The sequence below is a fragment of the Cordyceps fumosorosea genome (assembly GCF_001636725.1).
Source record: "Cordyceps fumosorosea ARSEF 2679 chromosome Unknown scaffold_8, whole genome shotgun sequence".
Taxonomy (NCBI): domain Eukaryota; kingdom Fungi; phylum Ascomycota; class Sordariomycetes; order Hypocreales; family Cordycipitaceae; genus Cordyceps; species Cordyceps fumosorosea.
Genome location: NW_017387308.1, coordinates 463,958 through 479,906, shown reverse-complemented (window position 1 = coordinate 479,906; position 15,949 = coordinate 463,958). Strand labels below are relative to the sequence as shown.

The 15,949-nt window shown below is 56.3% G+C and overlaps 4 protein-coding genes across 4 annotated transcripts; 3 read left to right on the top strand and 1 right to left on the bottom strand.

Moving 5' to 3' along the window:
• Positions 1-1,635: 1,635 nt before the first annotated feature.
• On the bottom strand, positions 1,636-2,788 carry ISF_03995 (endonuclease/exonuclease/phosphatase; the record flags this gene model as incomplete). The annotated part of the gene is made up of 2 exons (XM_018847601.1): positions 1,636-2,103; positions 2,171-2,788. 2 exons carry the CDS (start codon positions 2,786-2,788, stop codon positions 1,636-1,638), a joined length of 1,086 nt encoding a protein of 361 aa, XP_018705181.1.
• A 3,527-nt stretch (positions 2,789-6,315) lies between these two features.
• Positions 6,316-7,303, top strand: ISF_03994 (hypothetical protein; the record flags this gene model as incomplete). Its single annotated transcript, XM_018847600.1, has 2 exons — positions 6,316-6,735; positions 6,836-7,303. 2 exons carry the CDS (start codon positions 6,316-6,318, stop codon positions 7,301-7,303), a joined length of 888 nt encoding a protein of 295 aa, XP_018705180.1.
• A 2,354-nt stretch (positions 7,304-9,657) lies between these two features.
• ISF_03993 (hypothetical protein) lies at positions 9,658-10,470 on the top strand (the record flags this gene model as incomplete). Its single annotated transcript, XM_018847599.1, has 1 exon — positions 9,658-10,470. One exon carries the CDS (start codon positions 9,658-9,660, stop codon positions 10,468-10,470), a length of 813 nt encoding a protein of 270 aa, XP_018705179.1.
• A 1,544-nt stretch (positions 10,471-12,014) lies between these two features.
• Positions 12,015-13,877, top strand: ISF_03992 (C6 zinc finger domain protein; the record flags this gene model as incomplete). The annotated part of the gene is made up of 2 exons (XM_018847598.1): positions 12,015-12,175; positions 12,263-13,877. The coding sequence occupies 2 exons, from the start codon at positions 12,015-12,017 to the stop codon at positions 13,875-13,877; spliced, it is 1,776 nt and encodes a 591-aa protein (XP_018705178.1).
• Between the last annotated feature and the right edge of the window lie 2,072 nt (positions 13,878-15,949).

The window sequence follows — 15,949 nt, the reverse complement described above, 5'->3', positions numbered from 1 at the left end:
CCCCCCTTTTTTCCCTGGATGAGTAATTATTGTGTTATCAACTGCTTCCTTTGTTCTACTTACCTGTCCGCCTAGCTGGCAAGGAATTTGGCTCGGTTTCAAGTAAAGCTCGTCGTGGCTAGCTGCTCTGAACCTGACTCGACTGAAGGGCTCGACCTTTATGCACATATTTGACCACTCCTTGGCCGTTGATTTGCTAGTCACGACATATAATAATCAGGCGGCTTCATGAAGGATTCACTGCTGCGCAGCGCTGTGTCTACGTGGCCTACAGGTCCGGCGCAGAAGCGATGCAATGTATACCTCACCAATTCAATGCAACAGGCCACATCAAGGGATGCTAGAAATCATCAATTCTCTGCCTTCACAATGCATGCGTCTCGACTCTTTGGGAAATATCAGAATAACAGGTGCCCATGCTGCCTAATCTGCTTTTCCCGGACATGGTGTGGCATCCGTGGCGTACGTGTTGTCATGAGATGGCACGCATACGCCGGTTCTGGTGGCTTCGCGCGGTTGCAGCTGCTGGGGGCTCGAACAAGTCGATAGCCCGACAGAACGCTGCAGTCTTCCGTTCCCAACAACCGTATATGGCCAATGCCCGCTTCCGTGCTCGTTTCAAGCTTGTCTTTCTTCGCTGGCCTCTCGGTGAAGCCACAACCCACATAGATGCAACAACACTCGTGAGCGGCCTGGCCGCATATTAGGCCACCATACCCATCGTGACAGTCCTCCCCTTTATTATAGCACTCACGCAGCGTACATACTCGACACCGATGCCAACCGTGAACCGCGCAATGCAGATACATTGTCTACATGCAAAGTCGTCCAGCACGAGTAGCGGTGTGTGCGTGCGTCCTCGCGTGCGTGCGTGTGCTGGCTCGAGCTCTATTACAGATGTAGAGACTATGGGGAACACGAAAGCCGCATTCTTTTCATGCTCATCTATATTGATATTGCATCGACACCACCGCCACCGCCACACACTACCTCCCCAGTGCCGCGCCCTCCTGTTGTGGCACCACACTCATGTTCCAGAAACCGGGAAACCGCTGGCACACCATCATGCCTGGGGCGGCCCTCCAGACCCTTGGGATACCCTACCCCACGCCCTTTTTTCCGATCCTGCACCCTGTTCCGCCCCCGCGTCGTTGTAGCCGTCGGCGTCGACAACAGCAGTGCGAGGTGGTGCGTCCCCAAGCACAACACGAATTGTCCTTGCAGAAGAAGAGAAAGCACGAAGAGCGGAGGGGGGGGTCCCCGATGAGTATCGTAAGCGAGGGAACTGCCGTTGCGGCAACGCGCATAGGGGGGGCGATGGAGGATGGCTGGCACGCTCCCCGACGGAGTTGGGAGTCGCCGATGGCTGCACGGCGACTTTGATCCCGGGCGAACCTCGGACAACATGGTGTGTGGCACAAGGTCACTGCAAAGACTATACGGACAACTCATGAGAGTATCGCAATTCAATCAATCAAGTATGCTCTAGGTGCGCAGGAAGTGGTGGCCGGCCGTCCCCCCTCATTGCCCGTAACTCACTCACGACTTACCGTAGTCATGTATATGGGCATTGATTTTTACATTTATCAGTGCAATATCGACAGCCTCGAAAAAAGAAAAGAAGGGCACGGCTTTCTAAATCGGTATATTCATGTCCGCCACCACCGGTCGGTGGTCCGAGATGCGCACACCGTCGTCAAACATGTTTTCCAAGACGCCGAAGGACTTGATCACGGCGGCGTGCGGCTCCTGGATGAAGAGAAAGTCGATACGCTGCGGCACCTCCCCGGGGCCGGCCTCTCCAAAGCTCGTGTACGTCAACTCATTTCCGTAGCGGTCCTCGGGTGGCACCAGGTCCGCCACGTCGCTCATGCCGGAGCCCTCCGCGACCATGACGCGGTACGCCCGGTCGTCCGGCTGACTATTAAAGTCGCCGCCGAGCAGCACCGCCGCCGGCGCCTGCCCCCCGTCACCACCACGGCTCCCCCACTCCCGCGCAATCTCCAGCAGCAGGCGCGCGCTCTCCTCGCGCGCCCTCACCCCGCGGTGGTCAAAGTGCGTGCTCATTACCACCACGCGTGTGCCCGTCTCGCGGTGCGCGAACTCGCCCACCGTGACGATGCGGTTGAGCGCGGCGTCCCAGCGCGGCGTCCCAGCCGCTCGAGGGCACGCGCGGGGTCGGGCTCAGCCAGCGCGTCTCGCTGCGCGCGCAGGCCCACGCGTCGGCGCGGTAGAAGATGGGCGAGAACTCGCCGGCGGACGGGTGGGCGTCGCGGCCGCGGCCGACGTGCGCCCAGGACGGGCCGAGGCGCGCGGCGAGGTCGAGGACCTGCGCGTGCAGGCACTCCTGCAGGCAGAGGAAGGCGGAGGCGTGGCCTTCGGTGAGGAAGCGCAGCTGGGTGGCGAGCTTGGGCCCGCGGACGGACCAGGGCTGCTCGCCGCGGACGGGGTGGGAGTTGGCGTACCGCACGTTGTAGGTGATGAGGCGGAGGGGGAGGGTGGCGGTGGCGGCGGCGGCGGTGGTGGTGTTGATGGCGAGGTGCACGGCGGAGGAGGTCGGGAGGTTGGTGTCCTGGGCGGCGGCGGCGGGTTGGACGGTCGGCTGGCTACCGGTGTGCGACGAGGACGACGTCATGGTGGAGGAGGAAGGGCGGAGGTGGTGGTACTGCGTGGTGTACAGGTGCCAGGTGAGGGCGGCGAAGGCGGCGAGGAGCGAGGTCAGGGCGAGCTGGAAGAAGGGGGCGTTGCGTACGGACCGTCGTTTCACGGCCAAGGATGAGGTGGGCATTAGAAGTAGGAGGGTGGAGGAGGAGGAGAGGAGAGGAAGTCGGTGCTATGGAGGTTTGGTCAAGATCCGTCACGTGGAGTTGACGACCCGATGTGGAGGCGGACGGATGACGGCGCCAGGGACCGGCTCGATGACCGTAAAACGGTGACACAGAAGAAAGGAGGCACCGAATTTTTGCTGGGGATTGTCCCACAGGGGGGGAGAGCGAAAGAAATGGAATCAACAACGCGGTTCATGCTGATGGCTGGTGGTTGGATAGAGGGAATAGATGAGCTTGTGCGAAGGCCGCACGGTTCTCGGCTCCCACCCGCCCGAGCATCCCCGCTCGGCGGCCGATGACCCCCGTTTCGGATCCTTCAGAGTGGGAAGCCTGATGTCGTGGACGAAACGGAATTCTCAGCATCTGTAAACTTATGATGACGGATGAATGATTTTCGTTGCCAAAGTGACAAGGAGCCGATAGCTCTAGCAATTGTAATAAAGCGCCAAATTCGCTTAGGCGTCCACAATAAGCACCCTAGACATGTAATACAGCCGTGAGCCAATGCTAAAAATGTTTTCTTTATTTCTTTCTTTCACAGAGAGAGAGAGAGAGAGAGAGAGAGAGAGAGAGAACGAAGAGTCGGGAAAATGGAAAAGAATAATAACCACATATTCTTTTTTCCCTTTGGTGCTATGCGTCATCATAGAGTCGAGATTGAGGAATCGACGAGTTCGTTTACAAAGTAGCGTCCCGCCACAGCTTATTAGACGGTAGCAACCATGGCTCAGTGAGGCCCATTTGGTTTTTATACTGCAGGTCCGAGCTCGAAACTGATTTATGAAAGGACTAAGCAGATAGTGTGAAGGGAGTCGTAGAGCTCGCGCCATACAGCCTACCGGGTAGGTACAAGCTGCGATGATTCGGGCCACGACAGGATCACTGGGCTTTAACAACGGGGGATCAAGCAACCATTACTGGATTTGGTAAGTCATCTTCCTGGGGTCCTACTTCTTTCATCAAGAAAGGAAATTCACGGTTCTATGGGCATTCCATAATGATTACGGTGGAAGCTATTCATCGACAGCGCCGCTTGGCAGTGACGACCTTGACGCTTGTTTTCCCTTTACCTGTGCGTAATTATGACTGCATATATCCCAGACCAATTCGTTCACGTTTTGCGGAAAAGCTGTGATTCCATTTATTTTGCCCCTTCAAATTATGTATCGTCAGAATTGCATAGTGCAAGACCAGGATCCCAGGAGCTCGAGGGTAGGTGTTTGGTGCGCCTGGCTCACGGCCAAGGACGACAGCGGTGGACCTCGCTGCATTCTACAAAAAATGGGAAGTCCTTTTTCCTTTGAAAATTTGCAAAATGACGTGATTTGGATGATATCACTGTGTTCTTGTTTGGAGCATCCTGAAATCTCAACAAACGTTGACGAGGCGAAAGTGGTGGGAGTGTGAAGGGTACAATTGTTCAATATAATGTATCTGCACGCTGTACAGATGTTATGCGTTATGTGTGCTTATATAAATGTCTACCTATCTATCTTGATGTTTTTGTCACCTTTATTAGATAGGAGAGTCGACTTATACTCCCATCAATACCACATCAGCTCACGAATGACGTCGGGTCCCAAGACCAGAGGCAACGTAACCTCAAAGCGCGAAATGCAAATCATGAGCCCACGGGATTAATCATCCTTTTGATGTTACGTACGCCAAGATGGCGCAGTCAGTCAACGTAACCCACCAAGACCTGGCACCAGGCACTTGCACGAGTCGTAGGTTTGGGGGCCGCGGCAGGATGACGACAATTCTGCCAACCACCACGGATAACTCTGCGGGCAAGAGCTTGTATCCGGCATGGCAGTGCCCTCATAGAAAGCTTGAGAAGTCCAATATACTGCCAGAAGACCGAAATGTGCAAAATGGGAGGCAAGGAGGTCATGGGATTCACGAAGTTGGATTGGGTGAGTGGGGGCGAAGGGAGTTCAGAGTCACGGTCTTACTTCAAGACCATGAACAAAAGGCATGTTTTGCTAGGCCGGAGAAAGACAGGCTCCCGAGAAAATGTCTTGCATTTCCGCAAGTCCGTTGCCTGCATGAACCGTTTGGTTGGTGACTCGGAAGGGGGGTTGCACTGGGACTGTGTATATGTGTATATGGTGTAAGTCGTGATGGTACTGTTGCAGTCTTGTCGCTGTCCCAACTCCACACGCACCTGCGGCATCGAGGAATGGGGAAAGTGAAGACGGTAACGGGCCGTGACCAAGACGCAAGTTCTAGCTTTAAACCTTCTTCTTGATGCTGTACAAAAAATACGACTTGGACTGCGGGCGGGAGGCAAGGGCATGACGGGGAGGGGGGTTGTACCGGAGGCTAGCGGTGGCGCTGGAAAGGTGCAGATGACTGGTTTTAGCGCATCGCAGACGGCACGATGGCGAGGGAGGGCGGGCCAATCAGCGGCCTGTAGAGCGCTGTATGCCCTGCCAGCGGTTCTGGGGAAGTGACCTGCTACGGCCAGGACTTGGCACGCTAGGGTGGAACCGACTTGGGGGAGCTCCAGCGCCATCGTATAATTATAGCACGTCCTTGGGAGCACCTGCAGCCTGTAGCTCCAGCGGTCGATGCGCTAACTTGCGCCAACAGCCCGCAAACGACTCTCAACTCGGCTGTTCTGCACCCTCACCGGCTCATCCGTCCTCCTCCCAGGCATGTGCAAACCACCAAGACAAAAAGACAAAACTACCATCACCATCAAAATCTCCATATCGATGACCACTTTTCCATGTACCATAAAAACCGAAATGGGTGTCGCGGGTGAGCACCTAAACAACGAATTTAGTGGAGAGCGGCCAAAAATAACTTGTACCTGCTGGGTACCCTTTTTGTTTGGGTTAAACAGGGCTGAACGGCTCCGAAATGGATGTCGCTAGCACGTGTTGTTTAGCTTCAGTAGTCACTCAATGTTACTATACATATTAATACCTGTTTCCACTGCATTATGCGTTTTCTGCCTTTTCATTAACCACGCCAGAAACAGCCTCTTACAAAACTGATCCTGGCGCCACCATAATAAAGTGTAGAAATATACTCCTTGGGCCAAATATAGTGCTAGCCACCCACAATCGCGGGTGGTGCTGCGCCGCAGTCTCTATCCACCAGCCACTTAGCTGCTGCCTAGCCGCATCGCGTGTGTGCAGAAGAGAAAGAGAATCTTCTTCCATCATACATCAACCATGCTCGCCATGTAACGGCAAAACAACATCTACCATGGCAGCCCCTCGCCACCGCCACCAGATATCCCACCAGGGCTTCGTCAACTTGTCGTCGAGCCCGCCCCTCTCCGATGACGTACGCGTAGAGGCCGGTGAACGATTCCATCAGATTATCGATCACTTCACGGCCAGCGACACGCCGCCGCCGCCGGGCCAACCAGCTACAACAGGCCAAAGCTCGTCGGATTAGTCTACCGGTATGCCGTGTCGCCCAAATCCCAGGATAATGTCTACGCGCCTTTTTTCGCGCCATCGAGCTGCCCATGGAAGGGCCCGCCATCGACCTCTCCGACGACGAACAAGCCGAAGCCCTGGGCGCCCGCGTCGCGGTATTCGCCGAGTATTTGGTCGACAACTTCTTCCTACCGCTGCGGGCGTCAACCGCGCGTACACCCCAGCCGACGCCCCATTATCGGTCCGCGACCCTGAGGTCCAGTAGCCGCGACTTTGTCGGGACGCCCGAGCGGCTGTCCACCCTCCGTGGCGACTGCCTAACGCGCGACAGGCATCGGTGCGTTATATCACGCGCATTCGATATGATCAAGGCGCGCGAGCGTGAAACTCCAGAGGGTTTGATTGTTGACGATGCGGGCGAGCCGATCGAGGATAACAACATACATTATTTGGAGGTTACGCACATTTTACCGCACTCCTTGGTCCACGTCGCAGCTGACGAAGAGCTGGTGTGTATTCAACATTGACGCCTATTACCTACTGTCTTTTCTGTTTCTCTTTCTTCTTTCTTGTTTTCCGTTTAGGCCATAGCGCTAATGGGTTTTCTAGAGCGAAACCAGAAAGACGGCTCTCGAGATCCTCAACATGCTTGACAATGATGTCGCCCAGCTTATAAACGGTGTAGACATTGACCGACCACACAATTCTTTGACGCTTACCCTGAACATGCATCGGGGCCTTGGAGCCTTTGATATTTACTTTACGCAAATTCCCGACCGCCCACATACATATCGGATTGAAACGTTTCGAAGAATCGGATTCATGGTCATGTTTCCGGTGACGAGGGCGCTGTACCTCTCGGTAGACCAGAGTATTGAGCCACCAGCACCACGCCTGCTTGCCTTACACCGCGCCATCGGACATATCTTGCATCTTTCAGGGGCGGGGGCGTACATCGACAATATCCTGCGCAAATTTGAGGAGGAGCAACCGGTGCAATGTAATGGGTCGACGCCGCTGGGAGAATTTGTGCAGCTGAGAATGAATCGGTGGGATGCCACTGCCATCAACTTTTAGAGCGGAAGATACTGTTACAGGTAGAATAAGTATTGTCCGAAATTGAACCTTGAGGTATTTAGACTTTAATGACCTATGTATGTACATAGACCTGGAAGCACCCGTAAGATTGTCACTAATTCCGGTGCTAATTCCCAGTGGGTACACTAGGACTGAGATGCATAACAGCGACCAGCTAGCCAAAGCGCCGACTTAACAAATACATACCTAGGGAAGGTACTCTGAGACAGTTATCCACATAGTTACCAGGCTGTACACAAATATGCTCCCCCCCTCCCGGAGTGTGGAGGGGGATGCGAATAGAAACTCGGCTGCCTGGTATTAGCAAACAGGCGACCATATTTCCGTCCGAACGGCATTCAACTCGGTCTTCTCTTCCTCGACCTCGTAAGCGCTGATGACTGCAAAAGCCAGAAAGGACAAATACGCAACGCCATGACGAAATTATCTGCGCCACCATGCTGGACCGGGTGACCGCGGTCATGCAAGGCACAAACGATTTGCCCCTCGACACCCCTCGACAGGTGAGCGACAAACGATTGGGGGAACAAAGAATCCGAGCCGAAGGAGCCGGACTCGTCATCCCCCCCAAGGCCAAGCCATGGAATCCCATCACGGTGGGCTTGACGTGCAGGCGGACACAATGGCCGGAAGACGATTGATTGGTTTGAGCCGATCAAGCAGGAAAAACGTCGATCGTAGATGGGCGTCATGCAGGTGAAAAGTGCCATCCGACGAGGCTTCCGCGTGACCCAGGATGGGAAAGAGGACCAGTGAAAACCATGATGGGGGGGTTGATTGTGATCATATGGTACCGTAAAAAAACCCCCGAAATGGGTGTCGCGGGTGAACAACCTATGTATGTATGTACATACATAACAAGTTTAGTGGGAAGCGGTCAAAAATAGCTTGTGCCTGCTACATATGTACATATGTATGTAAGTACCTTTATTTGTGTACCCTCAACAGGCTTAACGGCTAGTTGCCGCTTAATGCCCTATTAAATACTTTGACCGAAGTCATCGTTACACGCAGTACTGAGGCTCTGAAGGGCACGAAAGGCGTCTTTCTCTGGACATATCTAGCCTGAATCCTAACTATACCAGTAAACGTCATATTGCATGCCAACTAGTTCTACACGGTAGAAAACACGAGCCAAGGGGCGTAACGCCGGAACAGCCATTCAGCCAGCCTTGTAGGCAGACGATAGCGACGCCAGACTCAGCCCTCGCGCCTTGAACTTGCGAGGCAATGTGACGAGGTCGGCAGTTGCGGAAACTCTTTTTTTATCCTCTGTACATCTGGAACTTCTCACACTTACATCGCCGCACGCACGCGAGATAAAGAGAGCCGAGCCAAGGCTGCATGCCCATGCCATGAACCTCCTATCGGCCGATGAGCGCATGCAGTCGGACCCTAGCACTCGCAGCGGGCCGTGATAACCCTCGCCGTGATGCACTTGGTTCCTTTTCAGCATTTTTTCCATCATCTCATCTCCACCAGCTCTTCACTTGGCTTCCATCTCCCTTTTCGCTGGCGGTACTCGTGTCTTACACGCCTCTCCTCTCTGGCCTCAGCCTCAACTAGCCCACGGCACGGCCGGGCTGGTCCACGCTCCACGTTCTTGACTGCCGGGCAAGCCAAGAGACCAACTTCGAATCCTCGCCATGTACAACCATCGTCCAGGACGTCGATTTCCTATGGTGGGGGGGTAACATGACCACATGCCGCCCACCCACCCCCCCCTCCCTTCACACCCTCAAGTGGCTGCTGATTTTAGTTACGGCTTGGCGCGCGAGCCGAACCTCCTCGAGGGTTGCCTTTTTGTCCTCGCCGTCGACTCACAATGGCTGGTCAGGCTGGCGAACCGTGTCCTTTGCTCGCTACGCTGCCATTCACCCCCCACCCCGTCCCAAGCTTTTGCGCAGAGACCAAGACTCACCAGCTCGTGGCGTGCGCGCGCTGTGCAGGGATTAATTACTAGTTCGCGAGAGAAGGCTTGCATGTGCCGCATCTTGAGATATACCCAATATGGGAACAAGGCGGCTGGCTGGCTGCCTGTCCGGCTTTTAGACCTATATATGAACTCGTGGGCGCCCGTCTTTATTCCTCCCATTTCCCTCTGGTTTCCCTTTTTGACGAGATAAAGCTCTGGTTCTTCTCCCATCGTCACGAGGCACGAACATAGGTGGTTCTTGTCTAGATATTGTCTGTCCTCTTTGGTTTGCAGCTCCTGCTCGTGGGGGCACAACTCCCCGTCATACACTGACACCAACTCTGCATCATCTACATTGACAACTACCCTAATAACCTCTTTCCTACCTTGTCCTCCCACATTTAATAACACATCCACAATGCCGTCCTCTCTCACCAACACATCCTCCAACCGGCAGTCCTGGCCACCCACGCAGCTCCGTCTCGTCCGGGGCGGCTCCCACAAGAGCATCGAGCCGCGTCCTCTCCTCGAGGACATTGACGAGGATCCCCTGACCTACTTCCTCACACCAAACCCTGACGACGACGAAGACGACGACGACGACGAGCTGCCGTTCGCCGACTTTGACGCCGGCATCGAGGTAGCCGGCCGTCCCCGTCGCGACGACCTGGTCCGCAGCGTCAGCCCCTCTACGCTCGATGGCCTCGGCAAGATCCGCCGCGCCGCCGCGTCCCCCTCGGACTTTGACTCGGACGGTCTGACGTCCGACGACGACGACGGCGAGGACTACGTCCGCCTCTCGCCCTCGCCCTCCCCGCCACCGGTGCGCCAGGGCCTCGCCGTGCCGCCACCGCCGCAAGGTCGTCACAGCTTCACCGTCGGGAGCTACCCGTTCGGGCTCCGCTCGCGCAGCCCCGTCGCGCGGACGGCATCGCCCCCGTTCCAGGTGTCATCCTCGTTCCCGCCGCCGGGGTTCCGCGGGAGGCCCGCTGCAACTGCTCGCCGTGGTCGGTGGTCGGTGCCGGGCGCCGCGACGCAGCGCGTGGCGAGGCCGGGACATCTCTGGCGCGAGCCGAGCGCGGACGTCTGGTCCATCGAAGAGGAGACGGAGGAGGAGTTGACGAGGAGCGAGACGCGCGGGCGCTTCGCCGCCGCGAGGGCCGGGGCGACCAGGGGTCAGGGCGCGAAGCCGATGAAGAGAGTTCGCTTCGTCCTCCCCAGCGAGCAGTAATTCTTCCTGTCAGTCGAGAAGGAGGTGGCTAGTTGAATCTAGTACATGTGGTCTTTTGTCATTTTGGGGGGAAGGACACGCGCCCCTTGCTTGTTCGTCTTGTCCTGCACATCATACGGCGTTTTGGGTGTTGATTGGACCGGGGATGTCCGTTTTTGGTAGGCCGGGATTACTGGCTTCTATGGGATTCTAGGGCGTTAAGTGGTTTTTGTTTCATTTTGCCTTGTTCTGCATCGGATCGGCGTTCACGGATCATGAGCTGGGATATTACAGGCTGTCGGTTCCGCGGCTGGCTTGGGCGTTTGGTGTTATTCGGGTCGACTTTGATCTTGGCTTTCTTTCGGTTTCGGCTCTGGCAGCTTGATTCTTTTTTTTGGCGTACCACCGGCTTGGTAATGCAAATTTTCTGTTTCATCTTGATTTTTCTCTCCTATCTCTTTTCCTACTTTGTGTTTTTGCACCTGCGAGTTCTTTGCCATCTACAAGACACGGCCAACTCCTATCAGTTACTCATCTGTATACGAATAACATATCAGTATTGCTTCAAAGCATCTGCACGAACCTGTAGAATGTGAACACGGTAACTAGTTTGCCTGATCGGCTATCGGGTGCGGAGATGAAGCTGCGCGTCAGATTACTGCTTACTGTATTTCGAGCTGCTCGTCCTGATGCGTACGCTAGGACAGTGGCCTCGGCTCACGAGTGACCGAGCGCAGCATGAAGCCACAACACACATTGGCCGCAAATACGCCGGGAATAAATAGTAGACGGGCATTTCTATAACTGGAGATGAGTTGCCTTTTTCAACGTGTAGATATGTGTATACTAGAGTTGTAGCAAGAAACGCTAGCCCTCCACTGTGCTTATCACGCAATTGTCTGGCTAGGCAGGGTAAGATTACCTTGTCGGGTTTGCAGTACGCCGGCGGCTTCACGTCAGAAAATATTCCTATTTGGGACAATCGAGAGCGATGCCTCCACAGAAGCCTCATCGCGCATCTTGATTGGCTTCTCCTTCCTTCTCACCGTGTGCCGCCAACTGGTGATCGGCTCATCCTCCCCACCTCTCCATCAGACCAGTGCCAGCCAGGCTCGGCGGCCCGGAAGCGTGGGCTCGGGCTCACTGGTTAACATATTTGCTGATAATCTCATCTCTCTCCCCGCCGGGCGAACTTTCCTTGTTCCTTCTTTTCCATCTCCCCGGTCGACGGTCGTCACCTTATTGGACTCTGAGCTCCTACACAGCCTTGTAACCCGCCGCACTAAAACGCGAACGACTCAACTCGACTTGGACATGACCGCATTGCCATTTTGAGGTAACTTCCCGAGGCAAATTTGTATAGAAGTGACCATCCAGCCTAGTCAGTTAATAATCCTGTCTCCGCCCGGAAGCCACATAGACCCATCTGGCTATCCTTCCGTTGGTGCTATCCCCAGCCAGGTCGCTCCTTCCTCACATCTGTCTCCCGGAGAAGCAACCCCGCCACCGCATCATTCGTGCTTCCTCATAGTTTATTCGCATCCATGTAATGTTTGCTCAAGAAAATGGAGCGCCAAAGAGTATATCGCGTTATTGAGAGGATCGGAGGCGGCTCGCCCGAAGCTGGCTTCACCATAGCGCCGCCGCCGCCGGCCAGCAAGCCTGTCCAGAAACCTCGTCAACGCCGCTGGACGCCCAAGGTCAAGACTGGCTGTATTACTTGCCGGTGAGTTGTCGCTGATACTGTCATCCCGCGTCGACAGACCCAAAAACTCACGCTGGACTCAGCTACTAACACCTCACGCCTCCACAGCATCCGCCGTGTCAAGTGCGACGAAGGTCGGCCCGCGTGCAAGAAATGCATCTCGACCGGCCGAAAGTGTGACGGATTCGAAATCTCCCCCGAGCCCGAGCCCGCCCCGTGCGCCTCGTCGCCCATCGCCACGCCATGCCTGCACGCGCTCACACCCATCTACGGGCGGGCGTCGCCTCGCGAGCGCGAAATGTTCAATCTGTTCCGCACCAAGACCGTCACCCAGGTCTCCGGCGCCTTCTACCAGCCCTTCTGGCACGTCGACGTGCTGCTGGCCGCGCAGACGCAGCCGGCCATCTGGCACGCCAGCCTGTCCATGGCCGCCATGTACGCCTGGTTCAAGATGGACGACGACGACGATGACGGGGATGACGGGGATACGATACAGAGGCAGGAGCACTACCGCTTCGCGCTGCGGCAGCACAATGAGGCCATCGCGCACCTGGTCGCGCTGGCGCAGAACCGCAAGGAGGACGACGCGCGCTCCGCAGAGGTGCTGCTGATGGCGAGCGTGCTCTTCACGGGGCTGAGCAGCCTGCGGGGAGACCCGAGGGAGGCCATGATGCATGCGAGTCACGGGCTGCGCGTCGCCCAGCAGTGGCAGTTTCTCGAGAAGACGGAGGAGGATGCAGAATGCGGGGTGTCGGGAGCATCATCATCATCGACGGCGGCGGACCACCACATGCTGCCAACCAAGTCTCTCGTCGGCCTCATCGACGGCTTCGAGGTACAGTACATGTGGACCGGCGCACGGCAACCGATCCTGCGCCGCGGCGGCCTCCCGCGCGAAGTGCCCGTGGCGCCGTTTCGCTCGGCGACCGAAGCGTGCTTCGAGCTGCAGCGGCTGGTGGGCGGGCTGCTTATAGCGGTGCGCAACGAAAAGGAGCGGCGGACGGCGGGGACCTCGGCCTGCGGGGTACCCGGGGCACCGGCGCCGGTGCCGGACCTCCGGCAGCCATACCGCCACGCGCTGTCGGCGTGGAAGGTCAAGTTCTCGCACCTCAAGTGGTCGCAGCGCCTACGGCAGTCGACGGACCACCACCTCGATTCGTGCGCGCTGGTGCTCGATATTTGGCTGTGCGGCGCCGAGATCGCGTCCAGCCTGGACCTGAGCCAGTACGAGCTGGCGTGGGACACGTTCGCGGCGCGCTTCCGGCGAATCATCAAGCTGACGCACAAGCTGGTAGCCGAGGAGGCCCTGCAAGAAGAGGAGGTAGGACGGCGGCGACGGCGACGGCCTGTCTACTCGTTCTCGCCGTCGGTGTGCGAGCCGCTGTTCATGGTGGCGAGCAGCTGTCGCGATGGGCAGCTGCGGCGGGAGGCAATTGCGCTGCTGAGGCAGCGGCCGAGAAGGGAGGGCATCTGGGACGCGCGGCTGATGGCGGCGATTGCGGAGGCCAAGATGCACATCGAGGAGAGCGGCGTCGTGGCTGCGGTGGAGGGGATGATGATGGGGGGTTGCGGGTGCATTCCGGGGGTGTACGTGTGCAACACGCATCGCGTCTTTTTCATGGACATTGAGTTCCTCCCGGACAGGGCGGCGATGGCGGTGATGAAGACGCTGCAGGACGTGGCCATCAACTCCGAGGGTCAGATCGTAAGGGTGACGTACTAGATGGAGATGTGTGGTTGGTTACGAATGCAAAGTGCTGATATTGCAGTATATGTGTACATGATGGATAGGCTGGCGCAAGGGATGTTTCTTTTGGGAATATATGAAAACTGCATCTACTTTACCTCGACCTTGACTTCGACCGACAGTGATGTTCATGTTGCAGTTGTCTTACTGGAAGCTCTCTCTTTGTCCCTGGTTCAATCTCTCCGCCTAACTTCTTCTCTTCCTCCAGAGCAGTCTTTTCTTTATCAGAGTCGAACCCCAATGTAGAAAGTTTGTTTGACAGGATGGAGGAGCGTGGCCAGTTGGTGGGAGAGCGTTGAGCAAGCCTCAGCGGTGGGCAAGCCGGAAAACAAGCCTTGTACCTACAAACAAGGATGTAAATGGCTGGATAGCCACTTGTTACCCTAATTTGCAATATTCTAGCTGTCATTGGACGTCAACGGGACTTGTGCATCCAGCGTAGTCCTCTCCTGCAGTGTGAGTAAGTCTCGGCTGAGAACGCGGCCGCCATGTTCTTCGATCAGGCTCGCAGGAGACTCGCCCCGAGATGGCTAGATCCATTGGGATCTTGGGGTTGCTCCCGAGTAGTCAGCCATTGATTGCTGCTCAGAGATGAAGCAGGCTGGGCTAACAAAGCCGAGCGAGGCTGAGCACGGTCGGTTCCGGCCCCGGAAGAAGGACGTTGACTTCCCGCAACGGCAAAGGGCGGCGTGCTCGTTCAATAATAGTGTTGGTAAGTAGGTAATAGCATAAATCTCTCGGTGAGAAGGCCAAGAAGGTCCTTTTGCGCTCTTGCCAGGCAGGGCATGTGGAGGAGCTGGGTCGCCCCGTTGTCGGGCTTCAGCTGCCAAAGGTCCCCAGGGCAGTCAAGCAGTCAAGTAGGATAGATGAATGGAACAAACGGGGCCGTCGGCACAGTCGGCGTAGTGGTCTCGGAACAAGGTCGCCATCAGCGGACAAGCATGGGGAGGGGATGGATGTTGGCGCACATCGTGGCTGGTTTGAGCAGGTGGCGAGGATCTTTTGCCTACCTACCTGCGGCGCGCATGATGCAGGCAGGTAAGGGCAGGCAGGTACTTATCAACCGCTATGATTAACCTCTGCAGCCGGCAGTTTTGGGTCTTTGCAGGGGGCTTCACGGGGAATCGCAGGGGTCACAGGGACCGCACAAGACGGTCCATCTGGGCGCCGGGTCTGCAGATCTTCAACACCATCGGGGTGCTGCATCGCCAAACGGCCAAGGGGATCTCTGTGGAACCCTCTGCAGAGCCTGCTCATTTCCCACGTAAAATTTCTTCATGTACGGAAGAATTCGTGCTACAAGGTCCAGAGTAGTCGATGCTTCTCAGCTGCCTCTTCTAAACCAACGACGCACCCCGCAGCGGGCCACTGACTGCATCATCCATCTACTAGTACTTGGTGGTATCGTCGGCCAGGGCCAACGTATCAGTAGCCGCCCTAGTTTTAAACTGCCAGATTAGTTGCATCCTTTTGCGATCAAAAGTTCCTTGCGCCGCCCACCCCGACGCCCAGATGCCGAGGAAGCAGCCCGCTATTCAGCCCCCAGTATGGGGATGCTGGACACCACGGCCGTGCTGGCCACCAATCCTAGGCTCTGGTCCGTCTCCCTAATTCTCCGGGGCTGGGAATTGCCAGCGTGTGATTTTGCCGTATTGCCGGTCGACGGGAGGTTTTGGCGCCAAGTTTGGGCAGCTGTACGGCAATCTGTGGATGGGCTGCTGACAGCCTACTGATGCAGCGGAGAGGAGAGGATAGGACCCAACCTGTCCGTGTCTTGGTGGGCTCTCTCTCACACGCGACCAGTCCGGGGGGGGGGGGGTTCGTGCATTCTTCCCTCGTTCGTTTCCAGGGTTCCTTTGTGTTAGTGACACTACATACGGATAGTATGAACGAGCAGCGATAACGTGCCGGGTTAGAGCGAGCCTGCTTATTCGGTGTCTCCCAAGGCGGTGCAAGGGGCTTTTGTGCCATCTCTGTACGCTACTATCATGTAGAACACGACTGTTATCCTTGCCATCACCGATTACTTATATCAGCCACAGACCCGG